Genomic DNA, 27993 nt, shown 5'->3' with positions numbered 1-27993 from the left:
AATGGTTTTCGGCAATACCAGGACTATAAATGTTAGTGGGGTGTCCCAGCCCAGCCACCTTCGGCCACAGACGGCCACAGACGGTCCCGCCCTTATCCCGGGCTTCTCCCGGCGCTCCCGCGCGCTTCCGCGCAGCGGTGATGGCAGGACCTATTTATATCTATACAGGAAGGGGAGGAGCAGACAGGGAGAGCGGCCCAGGTGTTGTAGATTGGGGCTGGCAAGCGCTCCTGGGAACGGTAGTCCCTGCCCAGCGCCTGCTCTCGCTCGCAGCCCCGCCTGTCACTCGCCGTTCAGTGGGACACAGTAAATCCGGTCAACACCCCACACGAAGCGGGACCCGCGGAGCGGGTTCCGCGAGAGGTAGGTGGGTTTTAAAAACGATAGCAGAGAGGCTCCGTCCAAAGTGCTGCTGCGAGTTCCAAAGAAAAGCGTCTTTCCATTGGGTGCAGGGTCAAGACTGATTTGCATACGGCTGGGTCCAAACTGGAATGGCATGGGGAGCAAAAAATGATGGATTGAGGCCCAGGTCTCTGTTCTGGGATGAATGTTTGACATTGATGTAGATTCTGTCCTTCAATTGTTCTTTTTGCATCCTGGAAGCCAGAGCCTGACATTTGTCTTCCGTCTTTGAACTCTCAAAAAATGTGACAATAAAAGACAGCATTCAAAATCTTATTTACCGAAAGTGAGCACTTGTGGAAGAATACAAGGAGCGATGGTGAACAGGCCATACTGCACAGGAGGGACGAACGCTGCGCACCGAAGGAGGGACAGAGACACACTGGACAGCCTCAACTAAACCAAGCCAGCAAACAGAAAGCAAGCACATGCGAGCTGCAAACCACAAAGTCATTGGTAAGCGATGCGGAGAACGCATTTCCAGGGAAGATTCCAGAATGTTCCAAAGACGCCTTAAGCAAAGAGACAGCTGCGATGTCTGGTAGGTCTTGACCTGAGAAGCAGGTTTCCTATCACCCCCCCCCCACACACACACACACACACATTCATCTCTCGTCCTCTCACAGCTCGTGTTACTGTTTCTTACTCGCGGTGAGAGGAACAAGTCAGATAATAACGTGAGCTAGTGTGCTCCTTCCTATACCTGAGGGCTGGAGGTGTGGGTGTCGTGGGGGGGGGGCGTTCTTGACAGGTGCAGGAGCGGTTATTCCTCATACCTGAGGGCCCTGAGGGACAGGGGCCGGTTCTTCTGCACACAGCTCCGGTGCCAGTGGAGTGACAGGTGCGGTTCCTCATACCTGAGGGCGGGAGGTGGGTCACGGAGCGCTTGTTCTGCTCACTCCTCCGGTGCTGGGACAGAGGCGTTTCTCGGCAGCACGGAGATCAGCAGCTTTCCTTTCTCCCGGACACCAGGCGCTCCGGACCCTGGCTGAGGCCGAGAGGTTAGACGGCTCCGAAAACCCAAAGCCCGCAGACAGCCATGAGTGGAGGGACGGAGCCGGACCTGGAGAAGGGGCCCCCACCCCACCCCCGGGACCCCGGGCCTGCCGGAGAGAAGCCGCAGTGTCCGGGGGGAGGGTTCATGCCGCCTGGGAGTTCTGCAAACTTGGAGACAGGGCTCAACCTTTGCAAAGACCCCAGCCTCACATACCCCGACTCGGGGTACTCAGACGAGGGCAGCAGCTCTTCGACACATTCCCTGCCAGACTCCGAGGGCCAGGACCGCTCAGGACCGAGGCCCGGGGCTGTGGATGGAGCTGACTCAGGGGGGCAGACGGGAGATCATGGGGCCCTGCTGGCTCAGGGAGACAGGCGGGGCTCAGTGGGGCTTCACCAAGACACGGAGCGAGGAGGAGAAGATGCGGAGTCAGGGGGTGAGATGCTGCTCGGGAGGAAAAGTCCGAGCAGCAGAGAGGCGCTGAAGGAGGGGTCTGGCACAGAGGGGCAGAGCCTGGTAAGGAGGAGAGGACCCGAGGGGTCCACACAGACACCACCAGGAGAGGAGGAGAGCCGAAAGGTCCAGCGCCGGCCATCCGGAGGTAAGAAGGTGCAATGACACCTGAGGGGGGTGGAGGTCGAGCGCGGCAGTGAAGGGCGGAGTGGCGGTTTCTCACTTTCAATGCTGAGAGCCGGTGGCGGGACTTTCCGGAGGTGGTAGGGTTGGGCTGTCCACCCGAACACTATTGACCCTGCCCGGCCTATATCACGGCAAGTCAAGTCAAAAACAAACACTATCAAAACTAATGAGTATGGCTTTTACTTTGAATTCTAAGGCATATCTGTCGGTACTATCAGTGCTTTTTGGAAATTCATTTGTCAAATTAAAAATGGATGCATGTGCTATTATAGCTACTCAATACTGACACAAAGTAGCCATTCTGCCACCAGCATGCATCAATATACGGTGATTTTGTGGGTGCTGCGCTACCAGCCACCTGCACTCACACACTCACAACTCACACACATTCAGTTAATGCACAGCCACTCATGAGCTCACCTATGTCCCTCACTAGTGCACTCCTGTTGGACGTGGCCCTTATGGCAGGTCCCCCCCCGGAAGATTTGCTTGATAAATGTGACCTGGGGATGGTGGTTCCCCCTCGGAGTGCGTGGACATGGGTGAGGACTGGCCTCCCATAGGAATGCATGGGGAATGGGTGTGCCCCTGATAGTTCCTGGTGCGTGCGGGGTACAGGCTCGCGTCTGGTATGTATGAACTCGTGTGATGGAATGCTGTAAGATGACGTATGCGACGTGTGGGTGTCTAAAAGAGAAGTGCCACTTCTAGACATCGGTGTGTGTGTGCAGTAAGCATACTGGCGCGTGATTGGCTGAAGTGAGGGAGGGGCTGGGCCTGTATCCTGTATGGGTCTGGGCTGTCCTCCCACAATGCTGGCTCCACCCACCTGGGGTGCGTCTGGTGTCCTAACCTGGCCAGTAACAAGAAATTCCTGATAACCAGTTCTAGCTGGTTCTCCTCCTGCCTGCCCCTTTTTAGACAAAGGGGTCTCATGTATAAAAGGAGGGTGTGCCCTCTTCTCTCTCTCTTTCCTGCTTGTCCTGACTGGAACCCTGCCAGGGGCTGCTGCTGCGTGGGCTCAGGGTGGGCTGGCCTCCCTGGGCCCTGCCCTGCTCCTGAACTGCTGGGGGCCCTCTTCCCCTTCTGGGAGCTGCTGTACTCCCCCTGAATGCCTGGACTTCCCATGGACCCTGCTTTCTGTGGGTCTAGCGCCTGGGAGCGCTTTCCCGCCGTCCTAGCGCCTCGGGGCGCTTCATTCCCGCTTCATTGAGGCTTCCCGCGCTGGGGAGCGCTTCCTTGCTGCCCTAGCGCCTTGAGGCGCTGCCTCTATGCTCCTAGCGCTGGCAGCGTTCAATCTTTCCAGCCGGTGCCCACCCGGCAATTGTCCGCTCGTGGGAGGGGGCCCGAGCCCCCAGCGAGTGCCTACCTCGCCTGCCCCTTCATGGATGCCTAATCAAGGGATCCTGGCCCTCGTCAATTTCCCCCCCCCCCGTATTCACCGCCGCAGCCCGGGACCCTTCGTGGGGCCCGCCCCCGGGCCGCGCACTGATTGGCTGCTGGCCCGATGACGTCTCCCCGGGCCGCGCTCTGATTGGCCGGCGGCCCGGGGAGCTGGTGAGGAGGAGACAAACCTGTAGGGAGCGGCGGGAGCCTACTCCGCGCCCCTGCGACCCCCGAGACGACTGCTGCTTCCCCCCCCCGGGGCCCCCCAGGAGCGAGAGGGAGCCCCGAAGAGCGAGAGGGAGACCGGCGCGCTCGACAGCCGGTGAGTGATGCAGGAGGGGAGGCGGGGCATCGGGCCACATTGCCGGTGGCCGCCCCTCCCCTCCAGCGCGAGCCCGAATGTGCTAAGAGGCCCCCGGGGCCCCCATTGATGCCGGGTCCCCCGAGGGGGGCCCCGCCTGCCCGCAGCTTTGTCCCGAGCCCGGAGAGGGCTTCCACGTGTCCCGAGCCCCGAGAGGCTCCATCCGTATTTCACCCCCAGAGCCCCGTGAGGCTCCACCGGCATTTTAACCCCTCGAGCCCCGAGAGGCTCCACCTTTGGCCAATCCTCCTGAGCCTGCGAGGCTCCATCCAGCATTCCTTGTTTTCGAGCCCTGAAAGGCTCCGCTGGTGGTTATCTGTCCCGAGCCTGCGAGGCTCCATCATGTTGGCCCCTCCTTGGCCCTTCAGCTGCCCAGCACTTCGTGGGCAGCTGCCACGTGTAGGTTTGTTTATGGCTCCCTGCAGCCTGTCCTGACATTGAGACTTTGGGCGCCTTCGCCCAGGAAAGGCCGCTGGCCTGTTGGAAGTTATTGTTTGATGTTCTATGTCACCCCTGAGAGAGTATCCTATGTGCGCTTTCAAAGGTGCTCTGTGATGTTATTTGCTTGTCCTTCCTTCCCTCCTAAGTATCCTAGGTCTCATGTATATGGCTTCTGGTTAGAGTGAGTTCTACTGCTTGTTCTATTGAGTTCCAGGTTGTCATGTATTCTACTGCTAGCTCCTGGTTGTTATGTGTTCTAGTACTAGTTCTAGGAAGCTCCCCGCTGTTATGTGTCGTAAATGCCATTTCCATCATGTGCATATTCCTGGCAGTGGTCCCCTGGCCCTGTCCTGTATATATTCCCTTGTAAACCATGCCCGTGCCCCATGCACATTGTATCGTGTGTATTCACCCCTAAGTATGTTTTTCAATACAAAGTATATTTTTCATATATCTCGTGTGGAGTTCCTTTTGTGGGGGGGCCTGGGATGTGGTTGCTGGGGGTGCGTGCGCAAATGCTTTACACATGACCTCCGAGATAAGCCTGACTGCTCGTGCCAAGCTACCAAAGGGGGGGAGCAGGGGTTGTCTTGAAGGGCGACTTCCCTACCCTAACTAGAAATGGTGATTTCTGCCTGGCCTTGGCGCAAGCCTCGGCCAACCAGGGATCCCATTTCTAACATTGGTGGCTAGCGGTGGGATTTGAACTTGTGTTTGCGCAGTACCTCAGTGATAACCGGCCCCACTACAACCCTCTGCAGTTTAGATTGTCACAAAAAAAAGAAACTATTGGTGCACGTTGCTAAAAATATTTGTTTTGTGAAAAAGATGGTTCTGGTGCACTTTGCTAAAAATGTCTGTTCCTGTGAAAAAAGTGGTTCTGGTACACTTTGCTAAAAATGTCTGTTCTTGTGAAAAATGTGGTCCTGGTGCACTTTGCTAAAAATGTCTATTGTTGTGAAAAATGTGGTTCTGGTGCACTGTGAGTTAGGTGTCCCTAGCTCGGGAGGGTAGATCATCCCCCTAAGTGCAATGTGTTTTCTGGATTCACCAGAAGGGTGGGATCCAGTGGTGGCAGCGAAATTGTGTCCAATATGTGCGGTCCTTGTCCCTTCCCTAGAGTAATGGTACCTGTGCCACGTGGGTCAGGTTGAGGAATCAGGGGCGGTGAAAACTGTCTTACCAGTCCAGGGGAGGGTGTGTGGATGAATGTTGAGGTGTGCTGAAGTAACGGAGTGTAAGTTCTCTGAGAGGGGGAGCTTGCTGAATAATGGAGCGTAAGTTCTCTGAGATGGGGAGCTTGCTGAATCCACGATAATTGTATCCTTCCTTACCCCGCTGAATGTGTTTGATGCCTCATGTGTTCCGTACACCGCTGAATGTGTTTGATGCGTCAGGTGTCTTCTGGAATCTATGAGCCCTGCTGACGTGGTCGCGGCTCCTCTTAGTGCTGTGCCTTTCTTACACCGCTGAATGTGTTGGATGCATCATGTGTTCCGTACACCGCTGAATGTGTTTGATGCGCCATGTGTCCCCCTTCCCCCGCTGAATGTGTTGGATGCATCATGTGTTCCGTGCACCGCTGAATGTGTTTGATGCGTCAGGTGTCTTCTGGAACTTATGAGCCCTGCTGACGTGGTCGCGGCTCCTCTTAGTGTTGCCTGAACGAATAGTTGTATCCCGGACAAGTAGGCCCTGCTGATCTTATCGCGGCTGACCTTGGGGAGAGCTGAATTCAGAATTTATGAGCCCTGCTGACGTGGTCGCGGCTCCTCTTAGTGCTGAATGAAGGTTGAGTTGTATCCTGGACAAGGAAGCCCTGCTGACTGAGTCGCGGCTTGCCTTGGGGAGAGCTGAACTTGGAGCCCTGCTGACGTTGTCGCGGCTCATCGTGCTGAAGTGAATGTGAGGTTTTATCCCGGACAAGGAAGCCCTGCTGACTGAGTCGCGGCTTGCCTTGGGGAGAGCTGAACTTGGAGCCCTGCTGACGTTGTCGCGGCTCATCGTGCTGAGTGAATGTTAGGTGCGGAACTGGAAGGGGGTCAGAGGGAGTCTGACCCCTGGGCATCCGGTGAACTTAGTTCCCAGGTGGTAGACCAGTGGAGGGAGGAAGTTCTGAAACTGGTAGGAGATCGTGTTCTGGGGGTGCTTCTCCTGGGAGAGCGCGGAACTTCAGAAGTAGAGGTAGGGTGGGGCACTCTTGCCCGTGACCTCTGGCCAGCCTGAGGGTGCGGACCCTGGGTGGAAGAGAAAATGGTAAAGTGGTACTACACGAAGAAAGGGAGTGGAGAATGGCTTTCGGGGGCCAGGGGTTACCACCCCCCACTCCGGGTTGGTATGGACCAGTGGTATCTGGGTGGCCTAGGGCCTGGTCCTAGTCACGGACAACTAAGGCGTACCAGGGGGGGTAGCCTGGTTGGGCCTATGTCTTTATCATTTTTTGTTTTTTTTCTATTTGTAGTCTGTTTGTGTCTATCGGTCCATGTGGCGTCGAACTGGAGGGTGGCTCGGCAGCGCGGGCCACGTCCATGTTCTATCGCCCTGCAGCAGGGAAGTCCATCACGGTAGTGATTGGTCTACCCTGCGTTTGGGCTGGGAGGGGCATGTGTTGGACGTGGCCCTTATGGCAGGTCCCCCCCCGGAAGATTTGCTTGATAAATGTGACCTGGGGATGGTGGTTCCCCCTCGGAGTGCGTGGACATGGGTGAGGACTGGCCTCCCATAGGAATGCATGGGGAATGGGTGTGCCCCTGATAGTTCCTGGTGCGTGCGGGGTACAGGCTCGCGTCTGGTATGTATGAACTCGTGTGATGGAATGCTGTAAGATGACGTATGCGACGTGTGGGTGTCTAAAAGAGAAGTGCCACTTCTAGACATCGGTGTGTGTGTGCAGTAAGCATACTGGCGCGTGATTGGCTGAAGTGAGGGAGGGGCTGGGCCTGTATCCTGTATGGGTCTGGGCTGTCCTCCCACAATGCTGGCTCCACCCACCTGGGGTGCGTCTGGTGTCCTAACCTGGCCAGTAACAAGAAATTCCTGATAACCAGTTCTAGCTCGTTCTCCTCCTGCCTGCCCCTTTTTAGACAAAGGGGTCTCATGTATAAAAGGAGGGTGTGCCCTCTTCTCTCTCTCTTTCCTGCTTGTCCTGACTGGAACCCTGCCAGGGGCTGCTGCTGCGTGGGCTCAGGGTGGGCTGGCCTCCCTGGGCCCTGCCCTGCTCCTGAACTGCTGGGGGCCCTCTTCCCCTTCTGGGAGCTGCTGTACTCCCCCTGAATGCCTGGACTACCCATGGACCCTGCTTTCTGTGGGTCTAGCGCCTGGGAGCGCTTTCCCGCCGTCCTAGCGCCTCGGGGCGCTTCATTCCCGCTTCATTCAGGCTTCCCGCGCTGGGGAACGCTTCCTTGCTGCCCTAGCGCCTTGAGGCGCTGCCTCTATGCTCCTAGCGCTGGGAGCGTTCAATCTTTCCAGCCGGTGCCCACCCGGCAATTGTCCGCTCGTGGGAGGGGGCCCGAGCCCCCAGCGAGTGCCTACCTCGCCTGCCCCTTCATGGATGCCTAATCAAGGGATCCTGGCCCTCGTCAATTTCCCCCCCCCGTATTCACCGCCGCAGCCCGGGACCCTTCGTGAGGCCCGCCCCCGGGACGCGCACTGATTGGCTGCTGGCCCGATGACGTCTGGCCCGGGGAGCTGGTGAGGAGGAGACGAACCTGCAGGGAGCGGCGGGAGCCTACTCCGCGCCCCTGCGACCCCCGAGACGACTGCCGCTTCCCCCCCCGGGGCCCCCTAGGAGCGAGAGGGAGCCCCGAAGAGCGAGAGGGAGACCGGCGCGCTCGACAGCCGGTGTGTGATGCAGGAGGGGAGGCGGGGCATCGGGCCACATTGCCGGTGGCCACCCCTCCCCTCCAGCGCGAGCCCGAATGTGCTTAGAGGCCCCCGGGGCCCCCATTGATGCCGGGTCCCCCGAGGGGGGCCCCGCCTGCCCGCAGCTTGACCCCTGAGCCCCGAGAGGCTCCCTCATGGCCCGTGGGGCCACCATTGGTGCCGGGTCCCCCGAGGGGGGCCCCGCCTGCCCGCAGCTTTGTCCCGAGCCCGGAGAGGGCTCCCACGTGTCCCGAGCCCCGAGAGGCTCCATCCGTATTTCACCCCCAGAGCCCCGTGAGGCTCCACCGGCATTTTAACCCCTCGAGCCCCGAGAGGCTCCACCTTTGGCCAATCCTCCTGAGCCTGCGAGGCTCCATCCAGCATTCCTTGTTCTCGAGCCCTGAGAGGCTCCGCTGGTGGTTATCTGTCCCGAGCCTGCGAGGCTCCATCATGTTGGCCCCTCCTTGGCCCTTCAGCTGCCCAGCACTTCGTGGGCAGCTGCCACGTGTAGGTTTGTTTATGGCTCCCTGCAGCCTGTCCTGACATTGAGACTTTGGGCGCCTTCGCCCAGGAAAGGCCGCTGGCCTGTTGGAAGTTATTGTTTGATGTTCTATGTCACCCCTGAGAGAGTATCCTATGTGCGCTTTCAAAGGTGCTCTGTGATGTTATGTGCTTGTCCTTCCTTCCCTCCTAAGTATCCTAGGTCTCATGTATATGGCTTCTGGTTAGAGTGAGTTCTACTGCTAGTTCTATTGAGTTCCAGGTTGTCATGTATTCTACTGCTAGCTCCTGGTTGTTATGTGTTCTAGTACTAGTTCTAGGAAGCTCCCCGCTGTTATGTGTCGTAAATGCCATTTCCATCATGTGCATATTCCTGGCAGTGGTCCCCTGGCCCTGTCCTGTATATATTCCCTTGTAAACCATGCCCGTGCCCCATGCACATTGTATCGTGTGTATTCACCCCTAAGTATGTTTTTCAATACAAAGTATATTTTTCATATATCTCGTGTGGAGTTCCTTTTGTGGGGGGGCCTGGGATGTGGTTGCTGGGGGTGCGTGCGCAAATGCTTTACACATGACCTCCGAGATAAGCCTGACTGCTCGTGCCAAGCTACCAAAGGGGGGGAGCAGGGGTTGTCTTGAAGGGCGACTTCCCTACCCTAACTAGAAATGGTGATTTCTGCCTGGCCTTGGCGCAAGCCTCGGCCAACCAGGGATCCCATTTCTAACAACTCCCATCACCACACTCGTCAATTAATGTGCACCCACTCACACCACCTCACCTGTAACCCTCACTCTTGCCTCACATCACCACACTCGTCAATTAATGTGCACCCACTCACACCACCTCACCTGTAACCCTCACTCTTGCCTCACATCACCACACTCGTCAATTAATGTGCACCCACTCACACCACCTCACCTGTAACCCTCACTCTTGCCTCACATCATCACACTAACATCATTAATATACACCCACTCACACCAGCGTATGTATGACACTCACTAGTGCACTCGCATCACCACACTCATCACTTAATGTGCGCCCACTCACACCACCTCACCTGTAACCCTCACTCTTGCCTCACATCACCTCACTCGTTACTTAATGTGCGCCCACTCACACCACCTCACCTGTAACCCTCACTCTTGGCTCACATCATCACACTCACATCATTAATATACACCCACTGACACCAGCGTATGTATGACACTCACTAGTGCACTCGCATCACCACACTCGTCACTTAATGTGTGCCCACTCACACCACCTCACCTGTAACCCTCACTCTTGCCTCACATCACCACACTCGTCACTTAATGTGCACCCACTCACACCACCTCACCTGTAACCCTCACTCTTGCCTCACATCACCTCACTCGTCACTTAATGTGCACCCACTCACACCACCTCACCTGTAACCCTCACTCTTGCCTCACATCATCACACTCACATCATTAATATACACCCACTCACACCAGTGTATGTATGACACTCCCTAGTGCACTCACGTCACCACACTCGTCACTAAATGTGCGCCCACTCACACCACCTCACCTGTAACCCTCACTCTTGCCTCACATCACCACACTCGTCACTTAATGTGCACCCACTCACACCACCTCACCTGTAACCCTCATTCTTGCCTCACATCACCACACTCGTCACTTAATGTGCACCCACTCACACCACCTCACCTGTAACCCTCACTCTTGCCTCACATCATCACACTCGTCACTTAATGTGCACCCACTGACACCACATCACATGTAACCTTCACTCTTACCTCACATCACCACACCGTCACTTAATGTGCACCCACTCACACCACCTGACCTGTAACCCTCACTCTTGCCTCACATCACTGCACTCGTCACTTAATGTGCACCCACTCACACCACCTCACCTGTAACCCTCACTCTAGCCTCACATCACCACACTCGTCACTTAATATGCTCCCACTCACACCACCTCACCTGTAGCCCTCACTCTTGCCTCACATCACCGCACTCGTCACGTAATGTGCACCCACTCACACCACCTCACCTGTAACCCTCACTCTTGCCTCACATCACCACACTCGTCACTTAATGTGCACCCACTCACTCCACCTCACCTGTAACCCTCACTCTTGCCTCACATCATCACACTCACATCATTAATATACACCCACTCACACCAGTTTATGTATGCCACTCACTAGTGCACTCACGTCACCACACTCGTCACTTAATGTGCGCCCACTCACACCACCTCACCTGTAACCCTCACTTTTGCCTCACATCACCACACTCGTCACTTAATGTACGCCCACTCACACCACCTCACGTGTAACCCACACTCTTGGTTCACATCATCACACTCACATCATTAATATACACCCACTCACACCAGCGTATGTAGGACACTCACTAGTGCACTCACATCACCACACTCGTCACTTAATGTGCGCCCACTCACACCACCTCACCTGTAACCCTCACTCTTGCCTCACATCACCACACTCGTCACTTAATGTGCACCCACTCACACCACCTCACCTGTAACCCTCATTCTTGCCTCACATCACCACACTCGTCACTTAATGTGCACCCACTCACACCACCTCACCTGTAACCCTCACTCTTGCCTCACATTACCACACTCGTCACTTAATGTGCACCCACTCACACCACCTCACCTGTAACCCTAATTCTTGCCTCACATCACCACACTCGTCACTTAATGTGCACCCACTCACACCACCTCACCTGTAACCCTCACTCTTGCCTCACATCATCACACTCGTCACTTAATGTGCACCCACTCACACCACATCACATGTAACCTTCACTCTTACCTCACATCACCACACTCGTCACTTAATGTGCACCCACTCACACCACCTGACCTGTAACCCTCACTCTTGCCTCACATCACCGCACTCGTCACTTAATGTGCACCCACTCACACCACCTGACCTGTAACCCTCACTCTTGCCTCACATCACCGCACTCGTCACTTAATGTGCACCCACTCACACCACCTCACCTGTAACCCTCACTCTTGCCTCATATCACCACACTCGTCACTTAATATGCACCCACTCACACCACCTCACCTGTAGCCCTCACTCTTGCCTCACATCATCACACTCACATCATTAATATACACACACTCACACCAGCGTATTTATGACCCTCACTAGTGCACTCACATAACCATACTCGTCACTTAATGTGTGCCCACTCACACCACCTCACCTGGAACCCTCACTCATGCCTCACATCACCACACTCATCACTTAATGTGCACCAACTCACACCACCTCACCTGTAACCCTCACTCTTGCCTCACATTACCACACTCATCACTTAATGTGCACCAACTCACACAACCTCACCTGTAACTCTCACTCTTGTCTCACATCATCACATTCACATCATTAATGTACACCCACTCACACCAGAGTATGTATGACCCTCACTTGTGCACACACATCATCACACTCATGTCACTTAATGTGCACCCACTCACACCAGCGTATGTATGACCCTCACTTGTGCACACACATCATCACACTCACATCACTTAATGTACACCCACTCACACCAGCGTATGTATGACCCTCACTTGTGCACACACATCTTCACACTCATGCTACTAATGTCCACCCACTCACATCAGCTCACCTAAGACCCTCACTCATGCACACTCATATCATGAATGTGCACCCACTCATTTCATCTCACCTATGACCCTCCCTCTTCTTGACTCACATCATCACACTCAGATCACTAATGTACACCCACTCACACCACTTCACCTGTGACACTTACTAGTGCACTGACATCAGCACACTCATATCACTTAATGTACACCCACTCACACCAGAGAATGTATGACCCTCACTTGTGCACACACATCATCACACTCCTGTCACAATGTGCACCCACTCACACCACCTCACCTATGACCCTCACTCATGCATTCACATCATCATACTCATGTCACTTAATGTACACCCACTCATGTTAGCTCACCTATGACCCTCACTTGTGCACTCGCATCATCACACTCTTGCCACTAATGTGCACCCACTCACATCAGCTCACCTATGACCCTCACTCATGCACACTCATATCATGAATGTGCACCCACTCATATCTCACCTATGACCCTCACTCTTGCCTCACATCATCACACTCAGGTCACTAATATACACCCGCTCACTCTACCTCACCTGTGACCCTCACTAGTGCACTGACATCATCACACTCATATCACTTAATGTACACCCACTCACACCAGCGAGTGTATGACCCTCACTTGTACACACACATCATCACACTCGTGCCACTAATGTGCACCCACTCACATCAGCTCACCTATGACCCTCGCTAGTGCACTCACATCATCACACTCATATCACTTAATGTACACCCACTCACACCAGCGAGTGTATGACCCTCACTTGTACACACACATCATCACACTCGTGCCACTAATGTGCACCCACTCACATCAGCTCACCTATGACCCTCGCTAGTGCACTCACATCATCACACTCATACCACTTAATGTACACCCACTCATGTTAGCTCACCTATGACCCTCACTGGTGCACTGCCATCATCACGCTCTTGCCACTAATGTGCACCCACTCTAGAAAACATTCATATTAAATCATCCAGCCAATGCGTTTCATTCCCTTATAGGGAACTTCCTCAGGGCAAGCACAGCTTTGGACGCAAAAGTATATCCGCCAACGTTGTAAGAATTTGTTGTTTCAAAAGCGGTAGCTGATAAGGACAAATTAAATGTTCCTATTCTATCCTGTTTGCGATGGAAGGGAATTCCAAATCCGACACTCGAAAAGTAGAAAGGAATCCAACTGTAATATGTTGAACCCGTCAGCCAAATTCAATGGTCTGGAGGTGGCTGTAATCTTCAACCCGGCTTCTCCAAGGTAGGGAGACGCTTCTGGTCAATATGGAAACAGGGAAACCCAAGTTTGAAATCTACAAGAATCTCTGATCCTCCCCCAACCACTTAGGGGGTTCAAGAATCAAGCCACTCCAAGGATGGAAAAGGTATTGAGGAAAAAGTATTTTGAACAGAATGGCGACCGTGCGGTACAGCTCCAAATGGCAAGTATCTGTGATGCAGACCAAGCACTCCAATGATGGAAGACAAAGCAATTCAGTATTGCGGCAATGAGGTGAAGCACAAACACATGGAGAATATCTTATGCAGTGTATTCTAATCATCAGTGTGAAGACGACGTCTTTCATGTGAACCATGTGTATTGCATCAAATTCTTACAACTTTGGCGGATATACTTTTCCGTCCAAAACTGTGCTTGCCCTGAGGAAGTTCCCTATAAGGGAATGAAACGCGTTGGCTGAAGGATTTAATATGAATGTTTTCTATTAAAGATCTAATTTCAAATAAAGAAGTGATTTTCCTATTATTATTGGCCTGATGGACTTTTTAAGCTGCGCACCCCCACTTGTTATAATTGTCTTTTGATCTGGAGCACAGCAATGCCACTCAGCAGCTGGCATAGGGGTTGGCTACACAGCATCTCCACATTTAGGAACTGGCACGAGGTGAGGCACTGGAGGTCCGCTGTTGCTGTTTTTCTGGTTATTGCATTAATGTACACGCACTCACATCAGATCACCTATGAGCCTAACTTGTGCACTGACATCATCACACTCATATCATTTAATGTACAGCCACTCATGTTAACTCACCTATGACCCTCACTCTTGCACTCACATCACCACACTCATGTCTTTAGTGTAAACTCACTCACACCAGTTTATGTGTAACCCTCACTCATGCCCTCACATCCTCACACTTGTATCATTAATGTCCACCTTCTCACAGCAGCTCATGCTTGACCCTCATTCGTACACTCACATCCTCACACCCACATAACAAAATGTAGACCTACTCACACCAGCTCACTTATGACCCTTCCATCAATCAATCAATCAGTCATGGGGTTTATAAAGCACCTTACTCACCCGTGAGGGTCTCAAGGCACTGGGGGGGGGGGAGTTCAGCTCAGGTTCAGGAGAATAGCCAGTCCTTCAGGTTCTTCCTGAAGGTGTGCAGGGTGGGTGAGCGTCTGATGTTGACTGGTAACTCGTTTCAGGCTTTGGCTGAGACGTAGGAGAAGGCTCTTCCTCCTGCTCTGGTTCTGCAGATGCGGGGGTCTCTGCGAGGGCGACGGAGTGGAGGTTCCTCTTGGGTACTTGGAAGGAGACTCTCTTGTTGAGGTACTTGGGTCCGATGTTGTGGAGAGATTTGTAGGCATGGGTGAGCACTTTGAAGGTTATTCTCTTCTCGACGGGGAGCCAGTGGAGGTCTTGTAGGTGTTGGGTCATGTATTCGTGCCGTGGAGTCCCGAGGACGTGTCTGGCTGCACTGTTCTGGATGGTTTGGAGCTTGTGTAGGAGAGTTCTGTTGATTCCGGCATAGAGGGCTTTGCCATAGTCCAGTCTGCCACTTATGAGTGCGTGAGTGATGTTTTTTCTGCATTCGGGGGATATCCATTTGAAGGTGCACATCATCACACTTATGTCATTAATGTAAACCCACTCACACCAGCTTATGTATGACCCTCACTCATGCCCTTGCTCGTGCACTCACATCATCACACTCAATCATTCACCCACTCTCACCAAGACCAGAAATGTGACTTTTTAGAAATGTACTGAACTCAGTGAAGGCAGCAGGCTCATGATGAGACACTCCTTCACACAGAAGCATACAAAACAGTGATGGATGGAATGCTTGAATTAATCTCAGCCACTGGTAATTACTCGGGCCACATCTCAATCCATTATTACTTTGCACACCATGCCAGCTCAGTTTGAACCCAATCAAGCTATACCTGGGTGATGCGTGCTAATCAAGGCAAAAGCGGTCCGAGGTTGTTAATATTCCAGTTCAGGGAGGACCTGGCTGGCCTATTTCTCAATAAGGTTTTGCATCTGTGCTTGTGTATAGAGGTAAATAGGAGACCTCATTTGTGGTGGATTAGATGTATTGGTTCCTAAGTGGGTTTCATAGTGGATGATTTTGCAGTGGGTGAATGAGTGGATTGGTGGGTAGATGCAAATGTGCTTTAGTTGTTGAATAGGTTAGCAAGTGGGTGAGGTGACCTTGGGTGAATGAGTTGACTGAGGCTGAATGAGCAGATTGGTGTATGGATGCACACACCAATCGTGTGGTTCGTGGACTGCTTAGTGAGTCTGTTTATTAGTGGATGAGTTGTCTGTGGGTTCCTGCATGGGTTTGATAGTGGATAAGCTAAATGTTGGTGAATGAGCAGACTGGTGGATGGATGCATAGGTGGTGTGGTAGATGGATTAGTTAGTAAGTGGGTTTTATAATGGATGAGCTGACTGTGGGTGAATGAGTGGATTGTTGTGTGGATGCATAGTTTTGGTGTAGTTGGATTGGCTAGTGAGTGGGTTTGATAATTGATAAGTTGACCATAGGTGAATAAACATATTGGTGGGTGGATGCATAAATACGGAGGTAGGTGGATTGCTTAGTGAGTGGGTTTGATAGTGGATGAGTAGGCTGTGGGTTGATTAGAGAGTGGATGTTTAGATAGCTGAGTGAGGATGTAGATAAGTGAGTTTGTGGGTGGATGGGAGAGAGAGTGGAGTTCAGGTGGGATAGAAGTGTTAGTGCCTGGAGTGAGTGGATACATGAGTGGGAGGTGGTTGGATGAATAGATGTATAGCTGGATACAAATACTGATGTGAGTAGAACTGTGAACTGTAGCACCAACTCCTCATTATATCAAGATAGCTGGTGGTGAAGCAAAACCAGCGCACAAACCCAAAATAATTTTGTTTTAGACTAAGAATGCAACATGTTGTGTACTAAAAGGCATGACCTCACACACAATATGAACAAACTACACAACCAAGCTCTAGTTAGTAAAATATTTCCTTACTGACTTTTGGATAATGTCTTAATTAGCGTCAAGCCCATTTTTTTTTTTAAAAATCCTGTGCCACCGCCTATTTTAACTAGGGGTGGGCGGAATTTGCGGAATCGTGTTACGCAAATCTCCGTGAAATGGTAAAAATTCTCCGCGAACAAGCAGAAATTCCACGAACATGCGGAATTGCTTGTTCGCGAAGCTTTTTCACTGTTCGCAATCGCTGTTTGTGTGCTCGAGGGGAACTATCTCGCGAACACGCATTCTGAGAATGCGAACAAGCAAAAATTTCGCGAAGTTGCAGAACGCAGAATTTTGGGCAATTTCGCGTTCTCCGCAAAATGCAAAATTACACAAATTCTGCAAATTCCGCGAGCGGAAGGGAATTTACCACCCAGGCCTAATTTTAACTAGTAACAGTCATATGTGAAAAAGGCAAGTAGACAGCAGTGTTTCCATTCCACTGAATTAAATATTTTGAAGCTTTGTTGTAGGTATCTAGACTTTTTCATTAACTAAAAATGAGGGTAAAATGAGGTTGCACCTACAAAATAAGGTTCATTTAACAATTAAGGTGTCTGAAAAAGAATGCTTTTGATTGTTGTTTGTTGAGCGAGAATGCAGAAGTATTAAACATGGCCTATATCGACATCAAGTGGCCAAATTGTGACACTGAGCCCCTTGCCTTTTCTGTGTTCTTTTTGAAAACCTGTATGCATATATCACAACGGGTTCCTAGTTTGCAATCAGAATCAACACCTCTGCATACACCTGCATTCTAATTGTCTTTTTTAGACTTGCAGTAAAAGCCCTATCTAAAACGCAAATGCATGCAATTCTGAGGATTTTCTGTATGCTAACATAATGGCAAATACATTCTCTGAGTCAAAAAACTATATTTTAAGAATGCATGTGCCCGAGGGGCTAGAGTGCATCAGAAACTGATCTTTCAGACCCTATCCTGTTTGCCTCTTGATGGTGTTGCATTGGTAATAGTTTCAGTGGCCGTTTTGCCCACTGAAAAGTTAATTTACTTTAATGTTGACTTGCAATCAATGTCTTAAAATGTATTAACCATGAATATAAAAATGTCATATTTTGTATTCATTCTATAGTAATTTCAAAATTATACATATACACTCTTTGTGCTACTGTACTTTATATCCAGTTTGCCTTGAAGTGCTTTATGTTAAACATAGACTTTGAGTTCTCCTGCTGGCTATGCACTGCACTCCTGTTGTGTGCTTGTGAGGCCTAGGCCTGGTGAAAGCGGGCTAACTGTAATGACCACTAGGACACATTGCATGTGGTGCACTATCCGAACCATGAGGCTCGTCCCCTAGGTCTTTTTAAGGTCTCGCCTTGGCAGCACTTGCGCTGTCTTGTTGAGACACGCAGTATATCCTACAGTGGGGAAGCTTTGTTTAAGCTCCGCCCATCTTTTGGCTTAGCTTACATCCCAAATGCTGCATTCTGATTGGTTTTTGGCTTGTTAGTCCCTCCCCATGACGGCCATGTTGTCATTTGTGTCCTTCCATGGCTATCAGCCACTTTACTGTACAGACTAGTTTCTTCCCGTCTTTTCCCCTCCCTCCCGCAGGCGGTGACTTCGTGCCCACCACTCCCTTGGAGCGCGAGTGCCCCAAAACGGAAGTCACAGCTGCTGTCCTGGCAGAGACAGTACCTGTTCTGAATTGCGGGCCAATCCGAGGCCCCACGATCCAGGAAGAAGCAGAGGACGAGTGCCTCTCTAGTGAGCGGGGTTAAGTGAGTGGTGCCTGTCCCCGTCTACCTCGGCTAAGGTCATACAGCCCAGTTCAGAGACTTTGCTCCGTGCTGCCCCCGAACCCGCCTGAGACCTGAACAGGTCTCAAATGCAGGGTGTGCTTGTTCCTTTAGAGTGTGGGGCGATCATGTTGCTGTGGGAGGCGCGTTGAGCCTGACAGCGACCCCAACACGTTACCCCTGCAACCACAGAGAGAAAGCCGCCAGAAAAGGGAAAGCCGCGGCCGATGCGGCCCCGCCCAGCAGGACGCCAAGGAGAGCCATGGTGTTACATTGGGCTGTGTAAAACGGCTGCTACTCGGTGAGGAGGATAGGGCGGTGTAGCAGAGGGCAAGTATCCAGCACCCAGAGGCTATGTATATACTGTGTGCCTCCCTTGTTATACTGCCAACAGCAGCGGTCGGAGTGTTTCACACCGCTTTGTGACTGTATTTACATGTGTATAGCGCTTCCTCCCTCTAACAAGGCGCATGGTTCTCAGAGGCACTTAGGACAATGAAAAGCAGGTGTAAGCGCTTGGAGCGACAATGGCGGATGTACTATGACAATACTGCTAAAATGATATACAAGAAATCTTTGAAAGAAATGCATAAACTGATGAAGGAGGCTTAGGAGGAATTACATAGCCAAGTGTATTGATAACATCGATAAGCCTAGTAAGGTTATTTTCAAGGTTGTCAATTCCTTCCTTAAACCTCGTCAACTGGTGATTGATGCCCAGCCTTCTGGGCATCAATCACCAGTTGTGAAAGAATCTCGGACTTTTTTGATAATAAAATGTGTAAGGTTTACAATTCCTTTTCAGCAATAGCTGCAACAGTCAAACCAGACGCGATGGTAAGGATAGCACCTGTGCCTCTCTTTTCAGAATGTATTCCTATGTCTCAGAAGGAGGCACTGGCTGCGATTCAGGGTTGTAAGTCTGGTTCACCGGAGGACCTGTGCCCTCCCAAATTGTGGAGAGTTGGCACCTATCTCCAGCTATGTGCGGTCCAAAATATGGAACACTTCCCTTACCACAGGCATTTTCCCTGACTTATGGAAGCACCCCACTCTCCTTCCTCTTAAGAAGAAACCGAATGTTGATTCAGGGAAACTGAATAATTACAGACCCATCTCTCTGCTGTCAGCACCAGCAAAAATGCTAGAAAAGGTAGTGCAGCGACAATTGGCCAGGTTCATCGAGAGCTATAACATCCTCCACGATATCCATTCTGGTTTTCGCGCTGGCATTAGCACAGAGATGGCCCTATTAGAGGTGGGAGACTCGGTAAGGATGGCGTTGGATTCAGGGGCATCAGCTAAGCTGGTGCTCCTGGATCTTTCAACAGCATTTGAAACAGTAGACCACGCAATACTGGTTCAATGTCTTTTGGACATTGGTGTTGGGGGTACAGCCCTGGCTTGGCTGAAGTCATTCCTCCATAAGCGTACACAAAGGGTGGCTCTACAACCGTATCAGTCTGACGGCAAACACTTATGGTGCGGAGTGCCGAAAGGGTCACTCTTAAGCCCTCTGTTGTTCAACTTCTATTTGGCCCCATTATTCTCTCAGATAGCCAGCTGGGGTGTGAAGGCAATTTCCAACGCCGACGACACCCAGTTGATATTTACTTTTAATGAACAGTAAGAAGAGTCTTTCAAGAGCTTTTAGGGCTGTTTAAAAGATATCGCCCATTCGATGATTAACAACACACTCAAACTGAACGCTGATAAAATGGAAGTGATGTTTTTTGGTAAAAACCAGTCCCCCTGCTGCACATCTTTGGTGGCCGGTGGAAATGGGTTTACCACCAACTCCAGTAGGCATTGCCAAAAATTTGGGAGTAAAGTGGCAGGCGGACTTATCTTTTTCGGCCCAAATTCAGCAGGTGACAGCTGCCTGCTTTGGCAGTTTGAAGTTTATACATCTGCTGCCAGAGAGTAGCTGCCAAGCCATAGACCATGCCACAGTGACTTCTTGCCTGGACTACGCGAACGGCCTTTAACTTGGCTTACCGGCTTACCTTGTTAAGAAACTTCAAATGGTTCAGAATGCAGCTGCTTTGCACTCCACTAGTTAAGAGAGCTCGGATAGGTGGCAGATCCTTCATGCTTGGTGCGTCCATGTTATGGAATTCCCTGCCTAATGCCCTGCACCTGATTGCCTCTGAAACACAATTCAGGAAAGCAGCAAAACATGACTTTTTAATCTAGATAATCCTTGGTCATCGTGCGACTCTCGCATGCCACCTGTTGCTATAGCGCCGGGACACCTCTGTTGGAGGTAGCTGTCCGCGCTTTACAAATGGCTGTAATATTATTGCTGTGTGTGACAACGTGCTGGTTGCCTCCTTCAGTAGATCTTAGATGTTTTGTTCCAAGTATTGGTATGTGTGAGACAATGCGCTGATTGCCTCCTTCAGTAGATCGTGGGTAAAAATACATCATGTATTTGTGTTTAGGGACACCAATAGTTTATGGTAATCCATATCATCTTATTGTTTCAATTGATAACTATGTGCAAAATGTAATGCACCGTGTGATGGGATGGTGCTCCCGGTGTAGGGGCAATATTTTTAAAGGTGCAGTTATCTCAATTATTTTATGGAAAACATAGTGTCAGTTGCCTGTCTGATTACAATATCATAGAGATTAGTTGTGTTGGTAGTGGCATGTAGTTGGATGCCTTGATGTGTGCACACAGCGGAGTACCTGTCTATTTAAGGTTTTTTCAGTGAGTTCCACAGGATGCTATCATTTAGTCTGTTTTTGTGTGTTGATAAACGGTACACCCACTGTTGTTCTTTTTCTAGAAGGTGACTTTGAAGATTGGTTGCGTCCTTCTTTGGTTGTTCGATAACGACCCACATTATGTTGTTTGTTGTATGACCTGTTTTAAGGAAATAATCAGTCATATTTGTGTTGTTGCGTTTACAATGGATGTTGCTCCTATGCTCGCAAATCCGGATTTTGACTTTGCGACTGGTCATGCCGTTATATCAAAGACCGCAAGGGCAGGTGATTAAGTAAATAACATTGCAGCAATTACAGTTTGTATGTTTTCTTATCTGCCAGGTTGTGGTTCTGAAAATTCTGGACTCGTGTAATAAACTTTGTCGTAGCATGACGAATTTGGTATCAAAAGAACGAGAATGGCTAGTACACTATGTACAAACATTTTCGTCATATTCAAGTAACGATTTAACCTCGAAATCGTCATTTTCGTCCTGAACCCTTGGCTTCCATTTTGTGTACGGCAGCCATTTTGTGAGTTGCCCTCACATAGGCTTATAACTACAGCCAAATTCGATTCCAAAGGACACGTACACCTTAATTGACTTCTCTGTGACCTGGGCAAGCTGGAACCATTGCCCCAGGCCGAACCTGCCCGGCCAGTTCCTTTCCCTGTAGCCGAGCAAGATAGCATCAAGGCACAGCCTACCATAAACCTTTTCATCGCACACACACCCTGCCTAATCTTGCTCACACCTGTCCCTGTTTCTTTCTCTATGTCTTGCTTTACGAGGAGGAGGTGCCCGTTTTTATTGGGGGTCCACCGATATCGGATGAAAATGTTGGGCCTTGCCGGGTAATTTGTTGTGGGCTGGACGAACTGAAATGTGGGCTTGTCATAATGACTCTGCTTTTTCTTTGTAGTGAAAATATGTGAATGGTCAACTGTAAACCTAAGAATGTTTGCCTAAAGCATAATATTTTGTATAAAAAGAGAAGCCTGGCTTTGTAAGATTGAGCAGTCTCCTGAGAATATACACGTGTTGTACTTCTAGGACGCCTGTTACTTGGTTGCAGCCAATAAATTCGATCTTTGACTTCACCTAGAAGACTCTGAGTTTCTGTGTCTGAATCAGGAAAGTACTCGAGGTCTTAGGGTGTACCCTGACACCACTGGGTTCCAAAAAAAACCAGTACCTCAGCTGGCGCCCAACATGGGGCGATACCAACGGTACCGGTCCAAGCCAGAGGTTCGTGAGGAGCTTCGTGTGAAAATTCTGGAGGAAGGCCGCCACTTCATCGACCCCTGCATGTCGACGTGGTCCGAAAAAGTCTTTGCTGTGAGGTTCCCCGCTTCCCGACGGCTACGAAGGACTGCTGCCCTGGCTATCGCCCTGATTTGGACCCTTGATGTTTGGTAGAGCGAAACGATAGACGAGTCTTCTGGTGACGTCATCGATATCTCAGTTAAGTATAAGTGGAGCGTCTCCCAGTCCTTAGTTGGTCTTAGTTTGGGTATCCCTTCGGGATCTTTGATTTGGAACTTGCAAGTACCAAAGCCGAAGGACTCGTGTATTCACGAGAATATCGTAATCGATAATCCTTTGAAGTTTGAAGCTAGACTAGAGAGCGAAGATGCCTGGTCTTAGCAGACTTGGAAATTTGTTTTGTTGTGGTAGTAATAGGGATTCCCGATTGGAGGACCCGTGTCCGGTTCCTCCGATTGGAACTCCAACCTATGAATTGTATGTGAAACATGGAGTAGGCCCCATCACATATAATGAAGTGTGGATCAAATACACCAGAAAAGATGGTGTTTTAAAATGGCCCCAATATGGTAGCTTTGACACGGAAATCTTAGATAACCTCGAAGTTAAACTTTTTAAGAAGAAAGCCCGGCCGGCGATATTTGACTCTTTCCGCCTATGGCATAAGGAAGCCAAACAGAAATAAATTAAATTAGCGAAGAAAAATAAGAGAGAAAGGGGTATTTCAATAATGCAAGCTGCTATGCAGTTTAAAGATAACGAAGAGGAACAGATGAGTGAGCAGTTGCACAGGCAACGTAAAATGGTAATAGACAAATACTATCCAGTTTTGCCGCCTCTTCAGCAAGATGCAGCAAAAGACCTTGAAAAAGATCCCCTAATGTCGCATTTGTTAAGATCGCCACCCCCTTATGCGCAGAATGCTACGGCACCTCCTCAACCTTTAGCTGCACAACCTTTGGTTGTATTGCCTCCTGCTCCTCCTCTGCAGCCACCACCTGCTCTCCAGTTGGCACCTGTTCCTCCGGTGCAGCCTCCTCAAGGGCCACCGGCTTTGACATCTGCTCTGCCTTTACTTCCTACAACTTTGACCACTATAACGACTACCACTCCTGGTACTCCTCCTGACACTGCCTCTGCGTCTGCCTTACCACACTCTGCTTTTCCGCCTTTCCTTTAATCGACTTCTCCTTTTGTCCGACAGAGAGTGGCTAGTACTGTTACTAGTCTCCTATATCCTCTCTTTGGTGCAACCAGTGTAACCAGGCGAGGTCGCCCCCACACACCCCTGCTACTGCCTCCATCTGCTGTGCTCTTTTGCTGCCCTCGTTTTTGGCTGTGCCCTTGCTGACCTCGTTCTGCTGTGCCCTTGTTACCTTCTTTTGCTTTTTGCTTTTTGCTCCCTCGTTTTTCCTCGTTTTTCCCCTGCTGTGCCCCTTTGCTGCCCCCATTTTTTGTGCTGTGCCCTTGTTACCTTCTTTTTGCTCCCTTGTTTTTCCTCGTTTCTTCCCTCCTCGCGCTTCTCCACAGGGCGACCCAGGCGCCGCTGAGCCGCCCGCTGCCCTCTTTCCCGCCACTGCCACCCGGCGGCCACGCCCCCCTCCTTCCCATTCGCCGCCCCGCTCCCGCCACCCAGCTGCTCCTCCCTCCCGGCTCCTTCTTATGTCACCCCCTCGTACGTGCAGCGTTGACGCGCAGCGGGCGCGCCGAAGGCAAGCCCGTCTGCGCCCGTCCGCGCCTGGACCACACCCAGCGCCAGGACCCCTAGCCCCCACCGATGCAAGATGACCCGACGGACCTACGACGCCACCGCCCTCAACGCACTCAATACCGGCCGGAACCCCGCCTGCTGCCGAGCCACCCCGAGACGCATCCACGGACCCTTGACCTGCAAAGCCTGTAAATTCACCTGCCTCCGAACCTGCACCGCACCCCCCAAGCCGAGCACCAGCAGCAACCACCTCAAGTGCATCCTGCTCAACACCCGCTCCATCCACAGACACGCCGTGGAACTCTGGAACCTCCTCGACGCAACATCACCAGATGTCACCTTCCTCACGGAAACCTGGATGAACGCCTTCTCAGCCCCCGGCATCGCCATCGCCATCCCGGACGGGTACAAGATCATCAGGAGGGACCGCGTCAACCAGACCGGAGGAGGCATCGCCATCGTCCACAGGAACACCATCCGCATCACGACTGACTCCAACGACACCTTCGCTGCAGCCGAGCATCTCCACTTCCAGATTCACACCGACCCAAAGACGACTCTCAGAGGCACCCTCGTCTACAGACCCCCGGGACCACGCACACAATTCAGCGAAGACATCACGGACTTCATCAGCCCGCACGCCCTCCCCTCCGCTGACTACATCCTCCTTGGAGACCTCAACTTCCACCTGGAGAACAACAAGGACCGCAACACCGCCGCCCTACTGGACAACCTCGCCAACCTCGGACTCTAGCAACTGGTCAACACCCCCACCCACTACGCCGGCCACAAGCTTGACCCCGTCTTCTCATCCAGCAAGCACATCACCTTCAGCCACTCCACCGGACTCCACTGGACCGACCACAGCTGCGTCCACTTCAGCTTCAGAAGAACCACAACCCACCACCACCCGCTCCAGGTTCCCCACAGATGCTGGAGCAAGATCACCGCCGATCAGCTCACCACCTCCCTCAGCCAGAACCCACCTGCCAGCACACCGGACCCCAACGAAGCAGCCCGCAACTTCACGAAGTGGCTGACCGCCTGCGCCGACGACCTCGCACCACTGAAGAACCCTCCCAGCAGACCCAGAAGCAAGAAGGCATCCTGGTTCACCGACAAACTCAAGGACTCCAAGAAGACCTGCCGCACCCTCGAGAAAGCCTGGCTCCTCGACCAGACCACCGACAACATGACCGCCCTCAAACACGCCACCCGCAAGCACCACCAGCTTATCCACACCACCAAGAAGAAATCCCTGAAGGAACGATTGGACAACAACGCCCACGACAGCAAAGAGCTCTTCACTATCGTCAAGGAGTTCTCCAACCCCAGCACTGGCACCAACGACATCACTCCGTCAAAAGACCTCTGCGACTCCCTCGCCTCGTTCTTCCACCGCAAGATCGCCGACATCCACAACAGCTTCAGCGCACCATCCACGCACCCCACCGTCGAACCAACGCCCCCACCACCACCCTCCGCACCTGGACCACGGTGACCACCGAGGACACAGCCCGCACGATGAACACCATCCACTCCGGATCACCGACCGACCCCTGCCCACACCACGTCTTCAACAAGGCCGACTCCACCATCGCACCACAACTCCGGAACATCATCAACACCTCCTTCAACACCGCCACCTTCCCGGAGAGCTGGAAGCACGCCGAGCTCAGCGCCCTACTGAAGAAACCAACAGCGGACCCCACCGACCTCAAAAACATCCGCCCCATCTCGCTCCTCCCTTTTCCTGCTAAAGTCATCGAGAAGATCGTCAACAGACAGCTGGCCGCCTTCCTCGAGACGAACGGATCCCTCGACCCCTCACAGTCCGGTTTCAGAGCCAACCACAGCTCCGAGACCGCCCTCATGGCAGCCACCGACGACATCCGAGCCCTGCTCGACAACGGGGAAACTGCTGCCCTCATCCTCCTGGACCTCTCTGCAGCGTTCGACACTGTCTGCCACCGCACCCTAGTTCAACGCCTCAGCAACATCGGCATCCAAGAGAAGGCACTGGAGTGGATCACCTCGTTCCTCGCCGGAAGAACACAGAGAGTCCGCCTCCCTCCGTTTCGATCCGAGGCCACTGAAGTCATCTGCGGCGTCCCGCAAGGATCTTCACTCAGCCCCACCCTCTTCAACGTCTACATGAGACCTCTTGCAGCCATCGCACGCCGACACAACCTCAACATCATCTCCTACGCCGACGATACCCAGCTGATCCTCTCCCTCACCAGAGACCCTGACACCGCCAGAACCTGCCTACACGAAGGGATGAAAGACGTCGCCGAGTGGATGAAGAACAGCTGCCTGAAACTGAACTCAGACAAGACGGAAGTCCTCATCCTGGGACCATCGCCCTCCGCCTGGGACGACTCCTGGTGGCCCCCCGCCCTGGGCACCGCACCCAAGCCAACCGACCATGCACGCAACCTGGGCTTCATCCTGGACTCTTCCCTCTCGATGACCAGACAAGTCAACGCCGTCTCCTCATCGTGCTTCAACACCCTGCGTATGCTCAGAAAGATCTTCCGATGGATCCCGACCGAAACCAGGAAGACGGTCACCCAGGCCCTCGTCACCAGCCGACTGGACTACGGAAACACCCTCTACGCCGGAACCACGGCCAAGCTACAGAAAAAACTCCAACGCATCCAGAACGCCTCTGCACGACTCATCCTGGACATCCCCGACGCAGCCACATCTCTGGCCACCTGAAAGACCTGCACTGGCTCCCCGTGAACAAGAGGATCATGTTCCGGCTCCTCACCCACACACACAAGTCTCTCCACGACCTGGGCCCCAAGTACCTCAACGACCGCCTAACCTTCTACACGCCCACCCGCCAACTACGATCCACCAGCCTCGCCCTCGCTGCCGTACCACGCATCCGAAGAGTCACCGCCGGAGGAAGATCCTTCTCCTACCTGGCTGCCAAGACATGGAACTCCCTCCCCATCCACCTTCGGCTGACCCAGGACCACCTCGCCTTCAGGAGACAACTCAAGACCTGGCTGTTTGAGCAGTAGCAACCCCCCTTCCCCCAAGCGCCTTGAGACCCTCCCGGGTGAGTAGTGCTCTATACAAGTGGTATGATTGATAAATTGATTGACTAGTGTAACCCCTGACACAGAGCGTAAGCAGTTGCAAAGCCAACTGCCTGATTCTAGGGAGAAGGAAACGTTGAATTATTTGGCACATAAATCGGTTACCGACCCGACGAGGTATGGGCTAGAGTCTGTTATGGATGTCTTCCATCAGTGGGAAGCATCAAAACAGAGGTAAGTTTTTGAGAAAATGTGTACCTTCCTTTGTGAGGATTTAGAGGAAAATGATTTGGAGCCCAATCCGCCTGAGTTGTGTTGTGTACGGTTCGAATTTGGGAAAGGCGCAATTGTGGGTTCAGAGGTTAAGAAAGCAGTTGCGACATTGTTGTCATTAAGGACTGAAGGTGTTTCTCGGTCTTTGTTTGAGTCTGATTCCTCTGTCAAAAAGAAGGCGAGACAATATCCCATGAGAGAAGTTCCCCCAGTTTGGAGAGATGGTGACCCGAATGCTAATCCGGTTATTCCGCCACACTTTCAGCGTGTTTGGGTACATGTTCCATGGAAGCGAGCTGAAGTATTGGCCCTTAAGCAGACATTGCCTGATCCCCGTAAAAATCCTGCAGGGTATTACAAGGAACTGTCACAGACTGCAGGCTCTTGCATTATGAATTTAGCCGACATAGACATGTTGTTTGGGAATGTTGTTCTACAGCCTTTATGGGGAAAGATTCGCCATGCAGATCATGATCAGGAGTTAGGTGACTCATGGGCTAAAATTGCTGCTGCAGATGCCCGACAAGTTGGTGGTGCTAAACCCGAGCCTTTAGTAACAGATCTCCCTGATAGGATCATTAATTACATGAAAACTTTAATGCCCGCGATGCGAGTAAATTGGGATAAATTGTCTGCGTGTAAGCAGAA

At 51.9% G+C, this 27993-nt stretch overlaps 1 protein-coding gene across 1 annotated transcript in view; it reads left to right on the top strand.

Annotated features, from left to right (window-relative positions):
* Positions 1 to 1316: 1316 nt before the first annotated feature.
* LOC144828300 (uncharacterized) overlaps positions 1317 to 27993 on the top strand; it is a 239177-nt gene continuing 212500 nt past the window's right edge. Inside the window, exon 1 of the mRNA XM_078686383.1 lies at positions 1317 to 2000. Coding sequence (XP_078542509.1) covers positions 1442 to 2000 — 559 coding nt within the window. The 5' untranslated portion in view covers positions 1317 to 1441. The remainder of the gene's footprint in view (positions 2001 to 27993) is intronic.

The sequence above is a fragment of the Lissotriton helveticus genome, chromosome 4_1 (assembly GCF_964261635.1).
Source record: "Lissotriton helveticus chromosome 4_1, aLisHel1.1, whole genome shotgun sequence".
Lineage (NCBI taxonomy): Eukaryota > Metazoa > Chordata > Amphibia > Caudata > Salamandridae > Lissotriton > Lissotriton helveticus.
This window is presented reverse-complemented; position numbering and strand designations above follow the sequence as displayed.